Source organism: Mobula birostris, chromosome 4, assembly GCF_030028105.1.
Source record: "Mobula birostris isolate sMobBir1 chromosome 4, sMobBir1.hap1, whole genome shotgun sequence".
In the NCBI taxonomy this organism is placed as follows: Eukaryota; Metazoa; Chordata; class Chondrichthyes; order Myliobatiformes; family Myliobatidae; genus Mobula; species Mobula birostris.
In genome coordinates, this window is record NC_092373.1 from 65066208 (window position 1) to 65088042 (window position 21835).

At 40.6% G+C, this 21835-nt stretch overlaps 1 protein-coding gene across 4 annotated transcripts in view; it reads left to right on the forward strand.

The window, feature by feature from the left end:
• Positions 1-13024, forward strand: part of wdfy1 (WD repeat and FYVE domain containing 1) — a 55012-nt gene extending 41988 nt beyond the window's left edge. For all 4 annotated transcript variants that reach the window (XM_072255479.1, XM_072255480.1, XM_072255482.1 and 1 more), the window contains 6 exons: positions 1134-1260; positions 2392-2497; positions 4378-4479; positions 7863-7993; positions 9467-9575; positions 10760-13024. In XM_072255479.1, coding sequence (XP_072111580.1) covers positions 1134-1260; positions 2392-2497; positions 4378-4479; positions 7863-7993; positions 9467-9575; positions 10760-10819 — 635 coding nt within the window. In that variant the 3' untranslated portion in view covers positions 10820-13024. The remainder of the gene's footprint in view (positions 1-1133; positions 1261-2391; positions 2498-4377; positions 4480-7862; positions 7994-9466; positions 9576-10759) is intronic.
• The last annotated feature ends 8811 nt before the right edge of the window (positions 13025-21835 follow it).

The window sequence follows — 21835 nt, forward strand, 5'->3', positions numbered from 1 at the left end:
CATTTATTTTAAATAATCTATTCAATATACATAACTGATTTATTTGTTTATTTATTATGTTTTATTTTATTTTTCTCTCTCTCTCTCTCTACTAGATTATGTATTGCATTGAATTGCTAAGCTAATAAATTTCACGTCACATGCCGGTGATAATAAACCTGATTCTGATTCTGATGAAGGCTTGAATTAACTTCTCTGCCTTTGCATTCTTCCTTCATTGATGGTAGCAAAGGATCCGTGTGCTTTAATATCCTTTTCAATTTGTCATGACTCCCTGCCTCAGCTCTCCCTCTGCAAATGTATAGACATACCTTTGTTACTTCTGCACTCAGTGTCCATTCTTTCATCCTCTGTAAATGTAAAGTCGTCCAAGATTGCTGCCTGCTTTTTAATTTGCATATCTCACTTCTGCCCTGTGCATGTTAACTTACAACAACTCTCTGCATCTCACCTACATCATCTGAAGTCTCAGTTTCAGATTTCTCATACTCATTTCCAAATCTCTAAAAAGTTTCATCCCCTTTCTTTCTCTTTAACATCTCCCCACTTCTACAGTTATGTGCTCCACAAATTCTCTCTCTTTTCCAGTCTTTTTATTGATATCAAAATGTTAAACATAATATTAATACAAAGCTATTGGGATTACATTATTAATAATTGGCATATAGAAATATAAATTCAGTTAGCACACAGATATTAAACCTCCCAAGGTCTTGCAAAATACGAATACGAAAATAAGAGGCTCCTCAAATTCTCGTATCTGCTTCTTGTCACACCAGCTTTGCAGCCTTCCATTTGGACAGTACAGATCTTAACATTTCTATGTTAATGTCGTCTTTCTTTCAAGACAAATCCTTTTAAAATCTATTCTTGCAACACAATCTTTGCTATCTGCCCTAATATCAATTTGGGGCTCTATTTAAATTTCTTGTCTTCTGTGAAATTTCTTAATATGTTTAAGTCAAATATCTTTCACTTCCATACACTAATATGCCAGTGCTACCCACAATCACTAATCCCAGGCTGTTCGAAAATTGCAGTTAAGATGTGTATAATGTTATAGTAAAATGTTTTACTGTTTCAAGGAAGATTGGATTTGTGGGTCCAATGATCCTTTGCTTTTGTTGTAACAGGTGGCATTGGTGCCCTTTGGTGGGATCCTCTCCAACGGCTACTGTTCTCTGGGGCATCTGACAACAGTGTTATTATGTGGGACATTGGTGGGAGAAAAGGCAGGACTTTACTACTTCAAGGTCATCAGTAAGTGACGAACTATACCTGAATGTCACAATGGTTATATGCTACTGAAACCCAAGGCACCTTTTGCTAATTAAATATTCAGAAGTCCATCTCACCTAAAAATGTTAGGTTAGCTTTGCTGGTTTGATAAGTTTTTTTTGTTTATTGTAGGCTTCAGTTTGTTTTAAGAAATTCCATTGAAAAATTTGGGGAAATTTTTTGTTTAGTAATGGAATGCTTACGAGGGAAACTAACCAATTTCATCTGATATGTATTATAATGTTGTTTATTTGAATTATTTAAATAGTTCATGTTCACTGCACTGTGTATTGCAAAATCCTCTTTGTACTAAAGGCTATAGAGGATATGTTTAGTGTGAGTTTACACCCATGTAGATAATGTAAACTATAGAGACATATGCTGGAACTTGTATACTATGAAAGAGGTGGAAGTGAAATCATATCACTAAATTCAAACTGAGTTAGATTGACATTTGAGGGAAATGAAATACACAGGACTGCAGCAATAGGATGGTATTGTGACTGTACTGCTCTGTGGAAAACTGGCGAAGGCTTGATGGACCAAATAACCTCTAAGTTATAACACTGATTATACTGTATATTTCTTAAATAAGGGGCCCTAAATTGCTCACAATACTTGAAATGAAGTCTCACCAATGCCTTATAAAGCCTCAGCATTACATCCTTGTTTTTATATTCTAATCCTCTTGAAATGAATGCTAACATTACATTTGCCTTCCTCACCACCTCCTCTACCTGCAAATTAACCTTCAGGGAATCCTGCACAAGGTCTTTCCAAGTCCCTTTGTACTTCAGGTTTTTGAATTTTCTCTCCATTTTGAAAACAGTCTACACTTTTATTTCTACTACCAAAGTGCATGACTGTACATTTCCTGATATTGTATTCCATCTGCCACTTGTTTGCCTGTTATCCTGTTCTGTGTAAGTCCTTCTGTAGCTTCTCTGCTTCCTCAACACTCCCTGCCCCTCCACCTATCTTCGTATCATCCTCAAACTTGGCCACAAAGCCATCAAATGCTTTCTGCAAGTAGATGTTCTGTTAGAATTCAGTGGCCATATATTTTGGTGTCAGAGGCCTCCATTTTTTAACAGACTTCTGATTTATTCACAGTGACAAAGTACAATCTCTATGCTACTTGCAGCTAACACGACAGCTGATCTCCTGTGCAGCTGATGGGGGAATTGTGGTTTGGAACATGGATGTCCACAGAGAAGAGGTAATCAACTTCACTCTTTCTTCAAACATGAACATGCAATTTTATTAAATTTCCTGCTGCAACTCTTCAAGTTCTGTAAGCTAACTTGCAATGCACAGATATTTGATGGTGATTCGCAGATTGATTGAAAGTAACTAGATTGTTCAATTATCCAGTTAAATCGGTGTAGTTGCTAAATGGTCCCAAAAGTATCCCTGCTGCATCTTCTGTATTTGAAATTAACAGCTGTGACTCAAAGGGGGTTATTTATAGTTTGTTATCTGTATCGTCATATTATTTCCATCCTTTCATTAGTATCACCTGCCCTATCTACAAAAATGAGAAGATTAAATGATATCTACTGAAGTATTCAAGGAAGCTTAGTGATGTCAATGATGATGTGATGGTATATTGACAACAAATCTGTTTTCTGAGTTTTAACAGCTTTGGAATGGTAGGCAGTTGCCTGTTTAATTTCAGCTCTTGACAACAAGGAGCAATAAATATCTTGTGCTAACAGTTACCTTTAATCAACCTGTGTGCTTCTGCACTCTATTTAGAAATGAGGAACATCGAGCAAACAAAAGTTAATAAATAAGATAATTGTTGTCACATGTACCAAGATACAGTGAAAGCTTTATTTTGATGTCATCAATGCAGATCATTTCACCACATCAGGACACCAAGGTAGTACGAGGGAAAACAATAATACAATGCATAATAGTGTTCCAGTTAGAGAAAATGCAGTGCAGGCAGGCAGTAAGGTGCAAGACCACAAAACGGTTAATTGTGAGGTGATGGGATCATCTTATTGTGCTAGTACCTGTTGGATAATTCTATAACAGCAGGATAGAAGCTGCTTTGAGCCTGGTGGTGTGTGCTTTCAGGCATTTGAATCTTCTGCCTGGTAAGAGAGAGGCAAAGGGGGAATGTCTGGAATGAGTGGGATCTTTGATTAAGTTGACTGATTTACTGGCAGAACGAGAAGTATATTTGGAGTCCATGGAGAGGAGGCTAGTTTCTGTGATGTGCTGAGCTCTGACCAATGACAATCTATTTTATTCTGCTGAGGGAAACGGTGTAAAAATATATTGGGTGGGTTTCACAACATGGCAGCTAAACTTCCATCCTTCATAGCACAATAAGTCATGTTGAAGGAATCATTAAAAAGCTTCTACCAAATTCAAGGCATCTATTTTAAAGAAAGGCAGTCGGATCTGATCTAGGCCCGATAAAATAAGTTCAGTGTCAGGTTATAAAATAGATGTTTTGTATAATTATTTTACATCCACAGTGCTTACCTATGGAGCAAGATTGTTAATGGAGTGAGAAGGAGAAGATAATGCTTAGCAATCAGCTTTGCCTTTGTTTTGGGTGGTATAGATGAAACTAAGCCATTGAAACATTCAGTCAAGTGCTCATTTTCTGCTTTAGCAAAACCCGATCACCATATATCCTTTCTGATTCCATATCCTTCATATCTTTTCCTTTAGCTACCCACTAAACTTGTTTGTAAGTGATAATTCATTTGTTTTAATCATCAACTCTGACAGAGGGATTTAAAAAGAAAGTGAAAATTAAAATAAGCACAATGTAAAGGATACAAAATAATCCATACTGAATGGATGCACAGACTCAAAGATGAATAAAAAGTCATTGACTGCAGTATTGTCACCATAAATTGGGGAATGTGTATTTGATTGCAATGCACTACAAATTTTGTATTGTAAGATGTTCTCCTTTTTATCTTATCAATGGCTTTATTCCTGTTGACCATGTCATTAATCACAGATTTTTATTGCACTATTGGAAAATTATTCTGGACTGATCATTATTATTATAATGACACTAGCATTCATTTGCGTGGTCTAGTTTTTTTTTAATTCTTTGTTGCTTCATAGGCTCCTCTATGGCAAGAAAGTGATTCTTGCCAAAACTGCAAACAGCCATTCTTCTGGAATTTGAAACAGATGTGGGATACAAAGTGCCTTGGTCTGCGGCAGGTGGGTGCTGTGTAACCCTTCGTAAATCTGAACTACTTAATAGCTTTCTCAGATGACCAATTCCACGCCAAATGCCACGTCAGCCTATTTCAGTTTTCTGTTTTAGGGCTAGATTGCGCAGATCACTTCGCGTTTTTCACTTGGTCTTTTTGTTTAAAGATAATAAGGGCGACTGGGTCTGCAGTTTAGAGTTTGGGAGTCCATCATTTACCGCTGATGACTTTTGCCTGTCTTCTCCAGAGAGTGAGGTAGAGAATTAAGAACTTGGTCTAAGTCAGACAAGGCAACATGAAGTTCAGTACTTTTAGGTGGAAGGCTTCTTTTGGTTCAGCATAACATTAGGGTGTTGTAACAGAATTGGACTGATTCATTTTCAAGATACTTAAACATTATGTAAAAAGTAAAATCTGAGCATCAAGTGTATTTTATATGCTACACTAATCTAAAATACTAGCAAGTTCCATAACCTTGGTTAGCCCAGCACTTCTATTAAACTTGTTCTAATGTAAAAATATTATACATTCTGGGCTGCTTGTGGACTACAAAGGTAATCTCTGTTAAATAAAGGTCTATTGGCTTGCCTCAGTAGCAGGGAAGCAGTAAATAAATTTACTCCCTCCCAAAGATTCTCTTTTACATTTTAAAAACTTAATTATTTTCCATATTTGAACAAACTCAATTTGTGCCATTTTTTCACAAGTTACTGCAGACCCTTTCCTGGATTGGTAGACAGTCCCTAACCTCTCCCACATGAACACATGCTCCACAGCACACAAGCTCTGTTTTCTGCCTGAAGCTCACTTGTAGTGTAACTGTATAGATCATGGAGATTTACGCAAATGGTGTATGAACATTATGACATAGAAGTTGACCTTTCGGCCCATTGATTTTGTGCAATCCCATTAGCTTCATTCCCCTTATGCATATTTCTCTGTAGACCTGCAGTTTGTTCTCCATCACATGCCCTCCAGCTTCTTTGATTCTTTTGCTACCTACCTACACTAATGGGCTATTTTTTTACATTTTTACAGACCTCTTACCTCTTCTCACCTGCCTATCACCTCCCTCTGGTGCCCGTCCTCCTTTCTCCCATGGTCCACTCTCCTCTCCTAATAGATTCCTTCCTCTCCAGCCCTCTACCTTTCCCCCCCATCTGGTTTCACCTATCACCTTCCAGTTATCCTTATTCCCCTCTCCCACCTTTTGATTCTGGCACCCTCCCTCTTTCTGTCCAGTCCTCATGAAGAGTCTTGGCCTGAAACACTGACTATTTATTAATTTCCAGAGATGCTGCATGACCTGCTGAGTTCCTCCAGCATTTTGTGTGCATTGCTTTGGATTTCCAGCATCTTCAGAATTTCTTGTGTTTGTAATGTTTTTAAGGTGGCCAGTTCACCTGCTGGTGTATTTGTGAGATGTAGGAAGAAACCAGAGTTCCTGGTGTAAATCTATGCAGTCATGTGTGGACCATGTAAACTCCAGTGTCTGATGTCAGGGTTTAATTGTTGCCTTTTTCTGGCACTGTGAAATCACCATCTAAATCTTGCACAGAATAATAACTGTGGCTTAATCTTTAACAGCACAGTGTCAGCAGTTACTGATTAGCTGCCTGTTGGGATTCCCTTTGCTTTAATACAACAGATCTGGCAGATTCCCTACCATAGTGCTGGATGGAAAGGCAGAGATTGTACAATGCAAAAGTCATTTTCCTGATGAAACGGTGCCAGAATTAACCAGGTTAAAGGGCTCGGAGCCACCATGAGAGACACCCAAGGTAGAATGAGAAAGGAATGGAATTCCCAGAAACTTTCTCTCAGAAAATTAAATTTGATCTGCAAGCACTTTTTATAACATTGCACAGATGAATTTTAGCAGTTGTCTGAACCAGTTTGTATCTGAATCAAAAATAGAAGGCCAGTGTCAGGATTATCAAGATGATGCTGAAAATCCGATGTATTATTGAAATGTAACTTGTGATACAATGTCTTTTGCATTGATTGAATTCCAAACACTTGCACCAAGTCATCAAAGTCAATCATTATCAGCTGATGACTTTGTTCTTATGGCAAAACACAGGGTAGTTGTCCATTTCAATGTCGAAGTGTCAGATGATGAGCTAGTGTTGACTACAAGGCTTTCGAATATGCTTTCTTCTTCTGTATCTTCCCACCATCATCCCCATAACAAAAACCAGCCTTCCCATCTTGAACATAGCTGGACATCTCAATGTGTATGAGCCAAAGACCTGTAGTCTCAATAAAGATTCAAAGTACATTTATTATGGAAGTATGTATGCAGAATATAATTCTGAGATTTGTCCTCCTGCAGCTGGCCATGAAACAAAGAAACACCATGTAGCCCATTCAAACAAAAACATCAAACACCCAACATATGGAAAAAAAAACAAATTGGGCAAATGACAAAAAGCAAGCGGACAGCATATAGAATATAAAATATCAAACCAGGAGTTCAGGAGTATTCAGTCTAATTCAGTTCAGCACTGCACCAGTAACCAACTGCAGGACAGAGCTAGCCTTCTCTGTAGTACCCCAGTCTGCGTCAATCAAACCGCTCAAAGACAGCAAAAAAAATCAGAATCCAGAATATGCAACATGGAGCTCAAAGTTGCCCCAGAGTGAGTCCTCAGCCACAAGCATCGCTGATCAATCCTTGCAATGTGGATCCCAAGACTCCTGCTCTTTCCTCCGACAACAGCCAGCAAGAGGGAAAGGAAGGCTGGTCAAACGCTGACAGGTGGCGGCGAACACCTGCCTGTCCTCTACTTTTGTCTTTGTCAACATCAACCTTGCAAACCCTCAATCACAGAGAAGCAATGGAGTTGATCATGGGCTCATACCCCACACCCAAGCTTCCAGGTCGCACACTCGCTCCCAACCTCACCGAACTTTCTCAGAGACAGCAAAGTGCCAGATTGTTCAATTGGTCCAAAAAACACACCACCAAAATGTAAATCACAGGTTCCAATCACACACAGCTTTGTAGTAGAATCATATTTCAAAGAAGTAAAAGAAATGAACTGTCTGGAAGATGTCGCTGTTAGTACATAGTTCACTGGTGCTATCTTGAACATCCATCCATCTATCCTACATTTTGTAGCAGAAAGATTTGTTTGAAAAAGCACGTTTGTTTGAAAAGCACAATTGCTACTGTAAGTGTTATATTTCAATAAGGATTGGTATCATATTTTCCTGCATATAATTAAATAGAAATTCATTGAAAAGAATCTGAAGAACTTTCTTAAGTCTGACACAGACTACTTTAGAAATCCATGCCCTATTTGAAGAGTGTTTTTGCTTTGCATAGGGAGTAGAGTGAAATGTTAACATTTTCTACAAATCTCTCCTTTCCATTTTTCTATTTAGCATCATTGTAGAAAATGTGGTAAAGCAATATGTGGGAAATGCAGCACAAAACGTTCCACCTACCCGGTGATGGGCTTTGAGTTTCAGGTACGAGTGTGCGATGACTGCTTCAGCACTGTCAAGGATGAAGAGTGAGTACATTTTAACTTCTGCCTGGTCTTTAGAGTTAAAATTTTCCATTTGGAATAGAGAATACTCTTCAAATCAATCTAGAATTTGGAGAGAACACATTCCCAAATCTAAAGTCCTTTAATTTTTTTTTGGAAGTGGGTTATTTGGAATGAGTCCTCGTGGTTTGTTTTCCATCTTGGTGATTGTGTTTTGATTCAATGCATCTTAAATGGAAGAAGAAAGATGCCATCATATCCATGGTACACATGGCTTTTAAAGGAAAGGCAAAAGTGAGATGAAATACCACATGGCTTTTGCTCTAAATCAGTAAGCCATATTAAAATACTTTTTCCCCTTCTCCCTCTTCTTTATTATTGATTTTGCCAGCAGAATCCTGTTTTGTAAAGAATGGAACGTTTTTGAGAGTTGAGACATGCATTTCTGTTAAAGGTTGTTGCCGAAATGAACAAGTGTAGACTTCAATTCTCTGTACCATTCCTACTCTGATCTCTGTATTTGCCCATTAGCGAAGCCCAAATAAAGCCCAGGAAACAGTTTCTCATCTTTCAGCGTGGCGCATTATAGACCTAAGGATACAGCATTTAATTTAATCCTCTCAGATATCCAGCACTTTTCAGAACTGACCAATCTTGATGACAGATTATCAACCTGAGATTTGCTCTCTCATTCTAAATAGGGCTGCCTGACAAGCTGAGTATTTCCAACATTTTGTGTTTACTGAATTTTGCTGGTTCTTTAAAAGGTGATTTTGGAGTCAAGCCATAAAGAATGCTTTGAATAAAGTTCAAAAGGTAGTGGCTGTGGAGGACTGCTTGCAAATCATTAGCCAGGTTAGCAAAGTTGTACATACTGCAAACTCTCTATATTTGCATTTAAACCCAGAAATGGAGGTAGGACAATATTTTCATTGAAAATTTGACTGGAGGAAAGAATTTGCATGTTGTGACAGGATAAAGACTGGATTTATCCGAAGTGCAGGAACAGGACTAAGCTGTTAGATTGTGTGAGATTCATGTCATGAGACCAGTGACTTAGTTCACCTTCCATTAATAAACTGATATACTCATGTCTATCAATACTAGTTTTGGAATTTGAGTCAACATAGTTTCATGGAGTTAACAGTTTCTTTATTTCTGAAACTTGCATAAAGAAGTACCTCCTGACTTTACATTTGTATGCCAAGTTACAATTATTCTGGACCAAAGAAAATAGTTTATGCCTATCTCTAGAAATATCTGCTATACCTCTGTCACTTAAAATATTGGGCTTGGTGCATGCTTATTCTCAGCAGTTGCTAAGGCAGTCTGCTATTTAAAAGTATGTGGACCAAATGTGTCCCGCAGTTAATTAATCTCAAAGAATGTTAGTGAAATGATGACATTCTAGTAAGAAGATTTCACTGCTAGAATGTTTTGTTGCTGACTTTGAAGACTTCTTATATTATAATCTTCTTCTGATTGTTGTTATTATAGTCGAACTTCCTTGGCAACATTTCATGAAGGCAAACATAATATTGTACATATGAATTTGGACAGTGGAAGAGGATTAATGGTAACCTGTGGAAATGATCGCATTGTGAAGGTAATACGGTTTCTTGGTTGGATGCTTGTTTGATTTTTTTTTTTGAATCTCTTAAGACTTTTAATGCTCACGTTCTGTGCATTACTTGGGAAGTAGGCGAGAGACTAGGATAATGTATTGATATCTCCATGAGAATGTGAGACACGTGAGTGAGTACATAGGTATGATTTTGCTGCACTGTGCCTTCCATCTCCCACAGGTGGGACGTTCATGTGCACCATTACCTCATGAAAGAGAATGAGTATTCCTAGTAGGTTAGTGGAGTTGGTAATTGTGTGTGAGAAATGATACCTGTGGACCCGAGGAGGCAGGCTATCCAACATAATTCTCGCTAACTGAGGAGACACTATGAATTGGGAAGTAAACAGCAAAACTGATAAGCAAAGAGAAATAGAGTGGGTGAATTGAATATCAAAGTAGAAAAGTTTAGAAAAACTCGCTGAACAATTCACAAGACAAAATAGTAAGATTTCACTGCTATAATAAATAACTTTCAGTGCCTAAGAGTTTAACTGGTAATAATTTAAATTGTTATTTATAAAAGGTTGCGTGCAGTGTGCATTGGTTTACAAGTTCGTGCAAGTACACCAAATTTACATTATTTGCTTAATTCCTGTTTTTAGGTTTAGAACCTGGGTGGATAGAGGATTAGCAACATTCAAGTGCGGAGTAGCCCTGGGGAGGAAAAGCATGCAAATTAAGGAAATTGCTTCAGTACAATTGAACAAATTCAGTTTGTTGTTATTACTTTGTATACTAAGCTGTGCCTGGCTGGGGGACTCCCATTACAGATCTCAGTGATCAGTGGAACAACAGTCACAATCCCCAAGTACCAGAAGAGTTAAACTGCTCAGCAAAAATTTACCAGGGCCAAGAAAGCAAGTACATGGATAGGTGGGGTTTAAGAGGACACGGGCCAAATGCAGGCAAGTGGGAATAGCTTGGTGGGTGGTAAGGATAGCAGAGCTGATGGGCCTGTTGCCCTGTTTTATTACCCTGACCTTTTGAAGCATAACCACTAAAAATGCTAACTGTGTCAGAGAATGAACTGGAGATTAATATGTTAGCTGACCACTTTTCTTTCATGAAATATACAGTAACTGTATCTCTGGATGGAACACTGCATCTAAAACGGAAATTGCTCTTTCTCCCTGAAATCTATTATCTTTTCATTTTTCTTATAGATCTGGGATATGACACCTGTTATTGGCTGCAGTCTGGCAACAGGTTTTTCTTCCCATTGACTTCCAACCTCCGTAACAATGCACTTTTCACCTACCCAGCTCAGCTGGCCCTGTCTACTTGTTACAAGGGGATAGTGCTATAACAGCTGACGAGAAGTTCGGCTGACAATCTGCTCTGCGTATGGGACCAGACATCCACTTAGCAAATATTGTATCCAACTCCATAAGCACAGGAAAACTCTACAAATGGAAATTTAAAACTTTTCTGATTAAAGAATTGTAACATAGTACTGATAATACATATAGTATATTCTATATTCTGTGCAAAAGCTAAACAGATTTAATAGATGTCTATAATGAAGCAAAACTGTGGAAGACAATTTTTAGATACAAAATGTGAGATATATCCTGGTCAGAATGCAATTTTGAAATTGATTATTGTAGTGATACTCAGTCTGTTTACAATATAATCATTTTCAATGTTGTCTTATTATTCCGACACAGATTCCTGTCATATGCAATTTATTACCAGGCATGAATAAACAGGAGGCACTTTATAGGGAATTCAGGCTGCAATTTTATATCAAAGGTGGAAATGTGTGGGTATACAGGGAAAAAATGGTCCATCAATCCATTTCTTTCAAATGGTGGCAAGCCAGAAGACCTGGTTTTTCTTCCGTGCTTACAAAGTAGGTACATTTTTTAACAGCAGCTCATAATCTGATAGAAGCATGAAATAATTCTTTTGAATGTGCTGTAGAGACAGGTTCCTAGGCATTTTCATGAACTTTGAGGATTTTTTTTTCATTTTGCAGATGAAATTTTGAAATTAAGTCCTTTCACATGGTTTGTAGTAATTAATTATATCTTTAGCTGGGTTTGACTTGTTAAAGTAGCAGTTGGGCTAATTGTATGCAGATAATAGTTTCAGTAAAAGTACATCCTGTTATTTTTGATGGCACCTGTTCTGTGATTTCACATGTTTGCTTAACAGTCTTAGTTAATGTTCCTGAAGTCGGGCTGCACACCTGCAGTGAGCAGTTTGCAGAAAACTGAAGAATGGTGATTGAAGTACTACCTCCACTTTTAGTTTAAACTAATTGTTCACTTTAAATGATAGGGTATTTTAACTGTGTGGTTCCAACAGTCATTCAACCAAGAAGTTAACTTACACTTCTAGTTTTGTTCTTTTTTTTAAAAAAAATATGCAAACCTCTGCTACAATTTTTCATGAGATTAGTTTCAAGAAACAGGAAATCAAAGGGTGCTCATGACATGAAAATACAATGGCATTGTAATAAATTCACGCCTGGCAAGGGAGAGTACTGCTGCTGTAGCTAAACCACTTTTTAAAAGAAATGACCGACATAATTTTTTCCACTGTAATAAATAACAGCATTTGATGATTTACATGTGCACAATTATCTTATGAGACTTTGCATTATCTTTCTCTCAGTTATTTAACATTCCACTTGTTTGGTTAAGGAGTGTATACATTTTGAAATGTTTTCTTATTTTCACTACTGTTTTACCTTGGGGAGAAATTTGTCCTTGTTAGCTGGCATTAATCACTAGCAAGCATATTGATCACTGGTTGGAATTATTATCTGACTTTTCCAATGAAGTTCAGGGATAAGTACAGTCAGAGGACAATAATCTTGCTGGTGTTTAACATTAACAACCAAGACTTGTTTCTCCCTTTCCCTATGTATTATTTATTTCTCTTCCATTTCAAATGGTGTACTGGGTGAAGAGAGCAAAATGGGTAAGTGGACCCATTTAACTAGTCTTGTTAAAGGACAGACTAGTTCATTCGGCATATTTGTATTTACAATACGTGTGGTGGGTCTGAAGCAGTCAATAACAAAATTTGGTCCAGTTTTCCATCTCCTTACCTTTGCAAAACAAAATACATAGTTTGTCTATCTTGGTGAAGCTTGTTGAAAATAAGTCTGTCTGAAGCTGCAAAATGTATTCTGCTCAGTTTTCAACATAGTACAGAGACAACTAACAGCAGTTCTTTGTGGAAAGGTGGCATCAGTGAATACGTAAGCATCTTTCAAAACGGTTTATTTTGAGGTAGTCCATTTGAATGGACTCAACTCCCTACAAGTATTCCTATATACAAATGGAAAAATGCCAAGCATGTCCTTGGAGTTTCACATAGAATTCACCCTTTGCTTATGCTACTGAATTTCACAAGGTTCATGCTGTCATCAAAATTACAATTGCTGCCATAAAATAAACTAGCTTCCTAAACATCAATTTTGTGCGTCTCTTCCTGTTCTGAATAGCACATATTCACAGCATTCACTCTGGATATCATTTTGTCTCATGATATATTAAATATTTTATAAAGGAGTTTGTTGAAATCTCAGTTTAACAGTGCAACGTGTATTCATATTGTAGCGTAAAGCCATTTTTACCTGCATATTGCTTCCTGCAATTTACCTGCAAATTGGACAAAGATTGTTTATTAATAAGTACAGTTACAGATTAAAATCAAAACCTATTGTATGCTTGGCACTGAGCCACAAATGAAAGCCACAAGCTTCATTGAAAAGGATTTTTAAGGTTTGATTTAGAGGAAGAAAGAGGGAAAATATAGTTAATTTATAAAGGAGAACTTGAGGATTACCTTAATTTCATTACTCCGGAGCGATGTTGAAAGCTATCAAGCAAAAGCTGGAGGTGATGGACCTTTTGTGGTTCGACCAGATGTGACAATGAATAGTCACATACTGGAGCTGCAACACTTTGTCCCTGGGGTCTGTGACAGCAGTGATAATGATTTTACTTGAAGGACAATTTCAGGGTGGATGTTTGAGTGGGACACTGGAAAATGAAGGACCAAGGACCAGACTATTAGTTCTGTACTTCCAAAAACACAAATGAATCGACAGTAATTCTGAGGTGCAAACATGGGGATGTAAGGTAAGATAATCACACTACACAGGAACAACCCCTTGGGCCCACCATGTACATTCCTATCATTCAATCTCATTTACCTGCACCTGATCTGTTGCCTTCTATGTATTAACAATTTAAATACTTGTCTAGATACTTAAATGCTGTGAGAGTTCCTGCCTCCATTACCTCATGACTAATGCATTTCAGAATTCCCCTTTTGATTTCCTATAAATTAACTAACTCCACCTTGCCTTCCACATAGGTAGTTTTGTTTTCAAGACATCTCTCCAAGGGGAAAATGATTCTTGTAGTCTAGACTATATGGACTTAAAGGCCTTTGTTGCAGGCTGATGTTGAAGGTTAGGTCACATGGGAGTCAGGAGGGGATGGTGAGCTGGATTCAGAATTGGCTCAATAAGATCAGAGGATGATGGCTGAAGATCAGTGCCTTGGCTGGAGGCCTGTGATGAGTGGGGTGTCCCAGCGGTCAATATTGTGACTTCTGTAACTCAGTATTTATGTAAGAGATTTGGTTATGAATATACATGGCATGATTAGCAGGTTTGCCAAGATACTAATTGAGGAGTCTTGGTACTGGTGAAGCAAGTTACACTGAATTGCGAAGAGATTATGATCAGTAGAGAAATGAGCTGAAGAATGGTAAATGGATTTCAACTTGGATAAGAGTAAGGTGATGCATTTCGGATGTTCAAACCACAGATCACTGACTAGTGTTGTGGAACAGAGGGTCCTGGGAGTACAAGTCCACATTTTGTTGAAAGCAGCTGCACATTTAGCCAGTGTGGTGAAGAAGATGTTTAGCATGCTGGTCTTCCTCTGGGCTAGAGGGCCTGAGTTATTGGCAGAGGATGGCCATGCTGAATCTTTTTTCCTTGGAGTGCAGGAGAATGAGGTGTGACCCACAACATGAGAAGTTTATACAATCATGAAGGGTATGGATAAGGTTGAATGTCATAATCTTTTCCCCAAGGCTGGGGAGTCCAAAGCTAGCGGGAACAGATGCAAGGGGGGGACATTTAAAAGAGACCTGAGAGATAGCTTTCTACAGAGAGTAGTGAGTACATGGAATGAGGTGGCAGAAGAACTGTTCAAGACAGGTACAATTGCAACACTTAAGATGCATTTGGATCGGTACATGGAGGGAGAGGCTTGGAGGATTATGGGTCAAATACAGTCAATTGGGTCTAGCAGCGAGTATGTTGTGGTCAGGTTGGACTAGTTGGGCTGAAAGGCCAATTTCCATGCTCCAATCTAGGCAACGCCCTCGTGAATCTCTTCTGCAACTTTTCCAGCACAATCCCATCCCTCCTATAGTGAAGTAACCAGACCTGCTCACAACACTCCAGTTGTGGACTAGCTAAGGTTTTATAAATTTATTATATGACGATCTGGCACAGACAGACTGGAAGCCCCTTTCTCAGGTACAGAGGCGAGGGTTGGGCTGATTTTGCTTACTCTTCCACAAATCTTTATTCCTTTCTCCGTGACACTGAGGCTGTCAACTGATCCGGTTGCTGTGCGTTTCTGCCCTGCTGGTGCGATGAACTGGGGACTGAGGCTTGGGCCTACTTCGGCCACTCTGGGAGTAGATCGAGTACTCGGTTGGTTTCGGATGCTGTTGACTTGCTTCTATTGTTTGAGTGATGTGTTTTTTTTCTCTCTCTCTCTACGCAGTGGTTTTTGAATTTGATTTGCATTTATTTAAATCTTACTTCTGACCCACAACATGAGAGAGTAAAAGTCTTTGCGTTATGACTCTGTCACAATGTACAGACTTGTGAATTTATAAGTCTAATGGTTTGTAGAAAGAAGCTGTCCTGTAGCCTGTTAGTCCTGGCTTTGAAGTTGTGGTACCATTTGCCGGACAGAAGCAACTGAATCAGTTTATGGTTGGGGTGACTGGTGTCCCTGATGATCTTCCACGCTTTCTTTCTGTACCTGCTGCTATAAATGTCTTCAGTGGAGGGAAGTTCACTTCCACAGATGCGCTGGCTGTGTCTACCACTCTCTACAGTGCCCAGCGATCAAAGTTGGTGCAGTTACTGTACCAGGTGGTAACGCAGCCAGTCAGTATGCTCTCAATGGTGCTCCTGTAGAAGGTCTTGAAGATCTGGGAGCTCATGCCAAAATTCTTAAGTTACCTGAGGTGGAAGAGACACTATTATGCATTTTTTTTTGCCACAAAGCTGATGTGTACAGTCTGGTGAGATCTTTGGTGTTGTGTATACTGAGGAACTTGAAACTACTCACCCTCTCAACTGCAGTTCCATTGATGTTGACCGGGCCAAGCCTCTCTCCATTCCTCCTGTAATCCACCATCAGGTCTTTTGTTTTTTGGACATTGAGGGGGAGATTGTTATCCTGGCACCAATGTGTCAGGGTGTTAACCTCTCCTCTGTAGGCTGTCTCGTCACCACTAGAAATAAGATGGTCTACCTGGGGGAAGCAACAGTGGCCATGCCTCTGGCATGGAGTCTGGCCCTGTGGCTCAGAAGGGTAGGGAAAGGAAGAGGATGGCAGTAGTGATAGGGGACTCTATAGTCGGGGGGCAGACAGGCGATCCTGTGGACGCAGGAAAGAAACGTGGATGGTAGTTTGCCTCTCAGGTGCCAGGGTCCAGGATGTTTCTGATCGCGTCCGTGATATCTTGAAGTAGGAAGGAGAACAGCCAGGGGTCGTGGTACATATTGGTACCAACGACATAGGTAGGAAAAGGGAGGAGGTTCTGAGAACAGACTACAGGGAGTTTGGAAAGTTGAGAGGCAGGACCTCAAATGTAGTAATCTCGGGATTACTGCCTGTGCCATGTGACAGTGAGTATAGGAAAAGAATGAGGTGGAGGATAAATGCATACCTGAGGGATTGGAGCAGGGAGCAGGAATTCAGATTTCTGGATCATTGGGACCTCTTTTGGGGCAGGTATGACCTGTACATAAAGGACAGGTTGCACTTGAATCCGAGGGGGACCAATATCCTGGCAGGAAGGTTTGCTAAGGCTGTTGGGGAGAGTTTAAACTAGAATTGCTGGGGGGTGTGGGAACTGAACTGAAGTGACGGAAGAAAATGAGGTTGGCTCACAAATAGAGAAAGCTTAGAGACAGTGCAAAAGGGAGGATAGGCAGGTGATAGAGAAAGGACGTGCTCAGACCAATGGTTTGAGATGTGTCTATGTTAATGCGAGGAGTATTATGAATAAAGCAGATGAGCTTAGAGCGTGGATCAGTACTTGGAGCTATGATGTTATGGCCATTACAGACACTTGGATGGTGCAGGGGTAGGAATGGCTACTTCAAGTGCCAGTGTTTGGATGTTTCAGAAAGGACAGGGAGGGAGGCAAAAGAGGTGGGACGTGGCACTGTTGATCAGAGATAGTGTCACGGCTGCAGAAAAGGAGGAAGTCATGGAGGGGTTGTCTACAGAGTCTCTGTGGGTGGAAGTTAGGAATAGGAAGGGGTCAATAACTCTACTCAGTGTTTTTTATAGACCACCCAATAGTAACAGGGACTTTGAGGAGCAGATAGGGAGACAGATTCTAGAAAGGAGTAATAATAACAGGGCTGTTGTGGTGAGAGATCTTATTTTCCCAAATATTGATTGGCATCTTCCTAGAGTGAGGGGTTTAGGTGGGGTGGAATTTGTTAGGTGTGGTCAGGAAGGTTTCTTGACACAATATGTAGATAAACCTACAAGAGGAGAGGTTGTACTTGATCTGGTATTGGGAAATGAACCTGGTCAGGTGTCAGATATCTCAGTGGGAGACCATTTTAGAGATTGTGATCACAATTCTATCTCCTTTACCATAGCATTGGAGAGGGATAGGAACAGACAAGTTAGGGAAATGTTTAATTGGAGTAAGGGGAAATATGCTGCTAGCAGGCAGGAACTTGGAAGCATAAATTGAAAACACGTGTTCTCAGGGAAACGTATGGAAGAAATGTGGCAAATGTTCAGGGGATATTTGCATGGAGTTCTGCACAGGTACGTTCCAATGAGACAGGGAAAGGATGGTAGGGTACAGGAACCGTGGTGTACAAAACCTGTAGTAAATCTAGTCAAGAAGAAAGGAAGAGCTTACGAAAGGTTCAATAAACTAGGTAATGATAGGAATCCAGAAGGTTATAAGACTAGCAGGAAGGAGCTTAAGAATGAAATTAGGAGAGTCAGAAGGGAACATGAGAAGGCCTTGGCGGACAGGATTAAGGAAAACCCCACGGCACTCTACAAGTATGTGAAGAGCAAGAGGATAAGACGTGAGAGAATAGGACCAATCAAGTGTGACAGTGAAAAGTGTGCATGGAACCAGGAAATAGCGGAGGTACTTAATGAATACTTTGCTTCAGTATTCACTATGGAAAAGGATCTTGGCAATTGTAGGGATGACTTGCAGTGGACTGAAAAGCTTGAGCATATAGATCTTAAGGAGGAGGATGTGCTGGAGCTTTTGGAAAGCATCAAGTTGGATAAGTCGCTGTGACCGGATGGGATGTACCCCAGGCTACTGTGGGAAGCAAGGGAGGAGATTGCTGAGCCTCTGGCAATGATCTTTGCATCATCAATGAGGACGGGAGAGATTCCAGAGGATTGGAGGGTTGCAGTTGTTGTTCCCTTATTCAACAAAGGGAGTAGAGATAGCCCAGGAAATTATAGGCCAGTGAGTCTTAATTCAGTAGTTGGTAAATTGATGGAGAAGATCCTGAGAGGAAGGATTTATGAACATTTGGAGAGGCATAATATGATTAGGAATAGTCAGCATAGCTTTGTCAAAGGCAGGTCGTACCTTACAAGCCTGATCGATGTTTTTGAGGATGTGACTAAACACATTGATGAAGTTAGAGCCGTAGATGTAGTCTATATGGATTTTAGCAAGGCATTTGATAAGGTACCCCATGCAAGGCTTATTGAAAAAGTAAGGAGGCGTGGGATCCAAGGGGACATTGCTTTGTGGATCCAGAACTAGCTTGCCCACAGAAGGCAAAGAGTGGTTGTAGACGGGTCATATTCTGCATGGAGGTCGGTGATCAGTGGTGTGCCTCAGTGATCTGTTCTGGGACCCCTACTCTTCATGATTTTTATAAATGACCTGGATGAGGAAATGGAGGGATGGGTTAGTAAATTTGCTAATGACACGAAGGTTGGGGTGTTGTGGATAGTGTGGAGGGCTGTCAGAGGTTACAACAGGACATTGATATGATGCAAAACTGGACTGAGAAGTGGCAGATGGAGTTCAACCCAGATAAGTGTGAGGTGGTTTATTTTAATAGGTCAAATATGATGACAGAATATAGCATTAATGATAAGACTCTTGGCAGTGTGGAGGATCAGAGGGATCTTGGGGTCCAAGTCCATAAGGCACTCAAAGCTGCTGAGCAGGTTGACTCTGTGGTTAAGAAGGCATGCAGTGCATTGGGCTTCATCAATTGTGGGATTGAGTTTAAGAGCTATTTGGACCCTGGTCAGACTTCACTTGGAGTACTGTGCTCAATTCTGGTTGCCTCACTACAGGAAGGACATGGAAACCATAGAAAGGGTGCAGAGGAGATCTACAAGGATGTCACCTGGATTGGGGAGCATGCCTTATGAGAATAGGTTGAGTGAACTCGGGCTTTTCTCCTTGGAGCGACGAAGGATGTGAGGTGACCTGATAGAGGTGTACAAGATAATGAGAGGCATTGATCATGTGGATAGTCAGAGACTTCTCCCCAGGGCTGAAATGGCTAGCACGAGAGGGCATAGTTTAAGGTGCTTGGAAGAAGATACAGAGGAGATGTCAGGGATAAGTTTTTTACGCAGAGAGTGGTGAGTGCGTGGAATGGGCTGCTGGCGGCGGTGGTGGAGGCAGAAACGATAGGGTCTTTTAAGAGACTCCTGGATGGATACATGGAGCTCAGAAAAATAGAGGGCTATGGGTAAAGCCTAGGTAGTTCTAAGGTAGGGACATGTTTGGCACAGCTTTGTAGGCTGAAGGGCCTGTATTGTGCTGTAGGTTTTCTACGTTTCTATGTTTCTATGTCATGTCATATGCAAATATGATCAGTGGATTGGAGCTATGTGAGGCAGTAAAGTCGTGAGTGTAAAGGGAGAAGAGAAGGGGACTCAGAACACAATCTTATCGGTACCTATGTTGAGGGGCAGAGGTGAGGGAGCCCATCCTTACCACCTGTTGGCAGTCTGATAGGAAGTCTAGGATCTAGCTGCACAAGGCGGGGTGCAGTTCATGGTCTCTGAGCTTCCTGTTAAGTGTGGAGGGAATCACAGTATTAAATCCTGCTCTGTAATCCAGGAACAGCATTCTAACATATGCATCCCTCCAGGTGAGTGAGGACGGTGTGTAGTGCTGTGGCTATGGTGTCATCAGTAGACCGGTTCCTTTGGTAGGTGAATTATAGCAGGTCCAGTGTGGGTGGTAGCATGCAGCAGATGTCGTCCGTGACCAGCCTTCAAATCATTTGCTTATAGTTGAGGTGAGTATGACAGTGCACCAACCGTTTAGGCATGCTAACTGGTCTTTTGGTCTTTATAAATTTGGTTGGTTGGGTTTCTTGCTTTGTGGCTTCCTGTAAGCAGACAAATTTCAAGGTGTATAATTTATACATTCCTTGATAGTAAATGTGCTTTAAAGCTTTGAACCCTGCACCTGAATTTTATTCCATTACTGAGGATGCAAGCATACCACATGTTAACTTCACCATTCTATTGCAGAGTGAGTTGGAGACAGTTCCTTGTGGACTTTATGCGCCTGGTTTAAAAAGAGTATGGGGCCTTTTGGAAACTTTCAGTGGGCTGCAATCATAACAATCTCTTAGGCGCTCGGCAGAGGCCAACAAAAAGAAGCAGGGTGTAAGAACTTAACGTATTCTCCACAAGATTCGAACGGAAGAGGAGCGTCCCGCTCCCTCCAGATGAACCGGACCTGGTGGCATCGAGATTCATCGTCACCGAGGAGGACGTTAGAAGGGCCTTCCTGAAGATAAATCCAAGGAAGGCGACGGGCCCAGATGGCATTCCGGGACGGGTTCTCTGGGCCTGTGCAAGCGAGCTAGCTGGAGTGTTTGCTGACATCTTCAACTGCTCCTTGCTTCAGTCTAAGATCCCCTCGTGTTTTAAGAAGGTAACAATAATCCCAGTGCCGAAGAAGAGCAAGGTGGCATGCCTGAATGACTATTGACCTGTGGCTCTGACATCAATTGCTATGAAGTGCTTTGAGAGATTGGTTATGGCACACATCAACCACAGCCTACCGGACAACCTCGACGCTTTGCAATTCACCTACCAGAGCAACAGGTCAAAGGCAGATGCCATCTTTCTGGCCCTGCATTCCTCCTTAGAACACCTGGAGAATAAAGACGCATATATAAGGCTCCTTTTCATTGACTACAGCTCTGCCTTTAATACCATCATTCCAAATAAACTGATTCCTAAGCTCCGGAACCTGGGCCTTAGCACTCAGATCTGCAGCTGGATTTTCAACTTCCTCACAAACAGGAGCCAGGCTGTAAAAGTAGGGGACAAGCTCTCCTCTACAATCACTCTGAGCACCAGTGCCCCACAAGGCTGTGTACTCAGCCCCTGCTGTACTCACTGTACACCCATGATTGTGTAGCCAAGTTGCCATCGAACTCAATATATAAGTTTGCTGATGACACAACAATTGTAGGCCATATCTTGGGTAATGATGAGTTTGGGTACAGAGAAGAAATTAAGAACCTGGTGGCATGGTGCGAAGACAATAACCTATCTCCCCACGTCAGCAAGACGAAGGAATTGGTTGTTGACTTCAGAAGGAGTAGCAGACCGCACGACCCAATTTACATCAGTGGTGCGCAAGTGGAACAGGTCAAAAGCTTTAAGTTCCTCGGGGTCAATACCACAAATGACCTGACTTGGTCCAACCAAGCAGAGTTCACTGCCAAGAAGATGCACCAACGCCTTTACTTCCTGAGAAAACTAAAGAAATTTGGCCTGTCCCCTAAAACCCTCACTAATTTTTATAGATGCACTGTAGAAAGCATTCTTCTAGGGTGCATCACAACCTGGTATGGAAGTTGTCCTGTCCAAGACCAGAAGAAGCTGCAGAAGATCGTGAACACGGAGCAGCACATCACACAAACCAATCTTCCGTCCTTGGACTCAATTTACACTGCACAC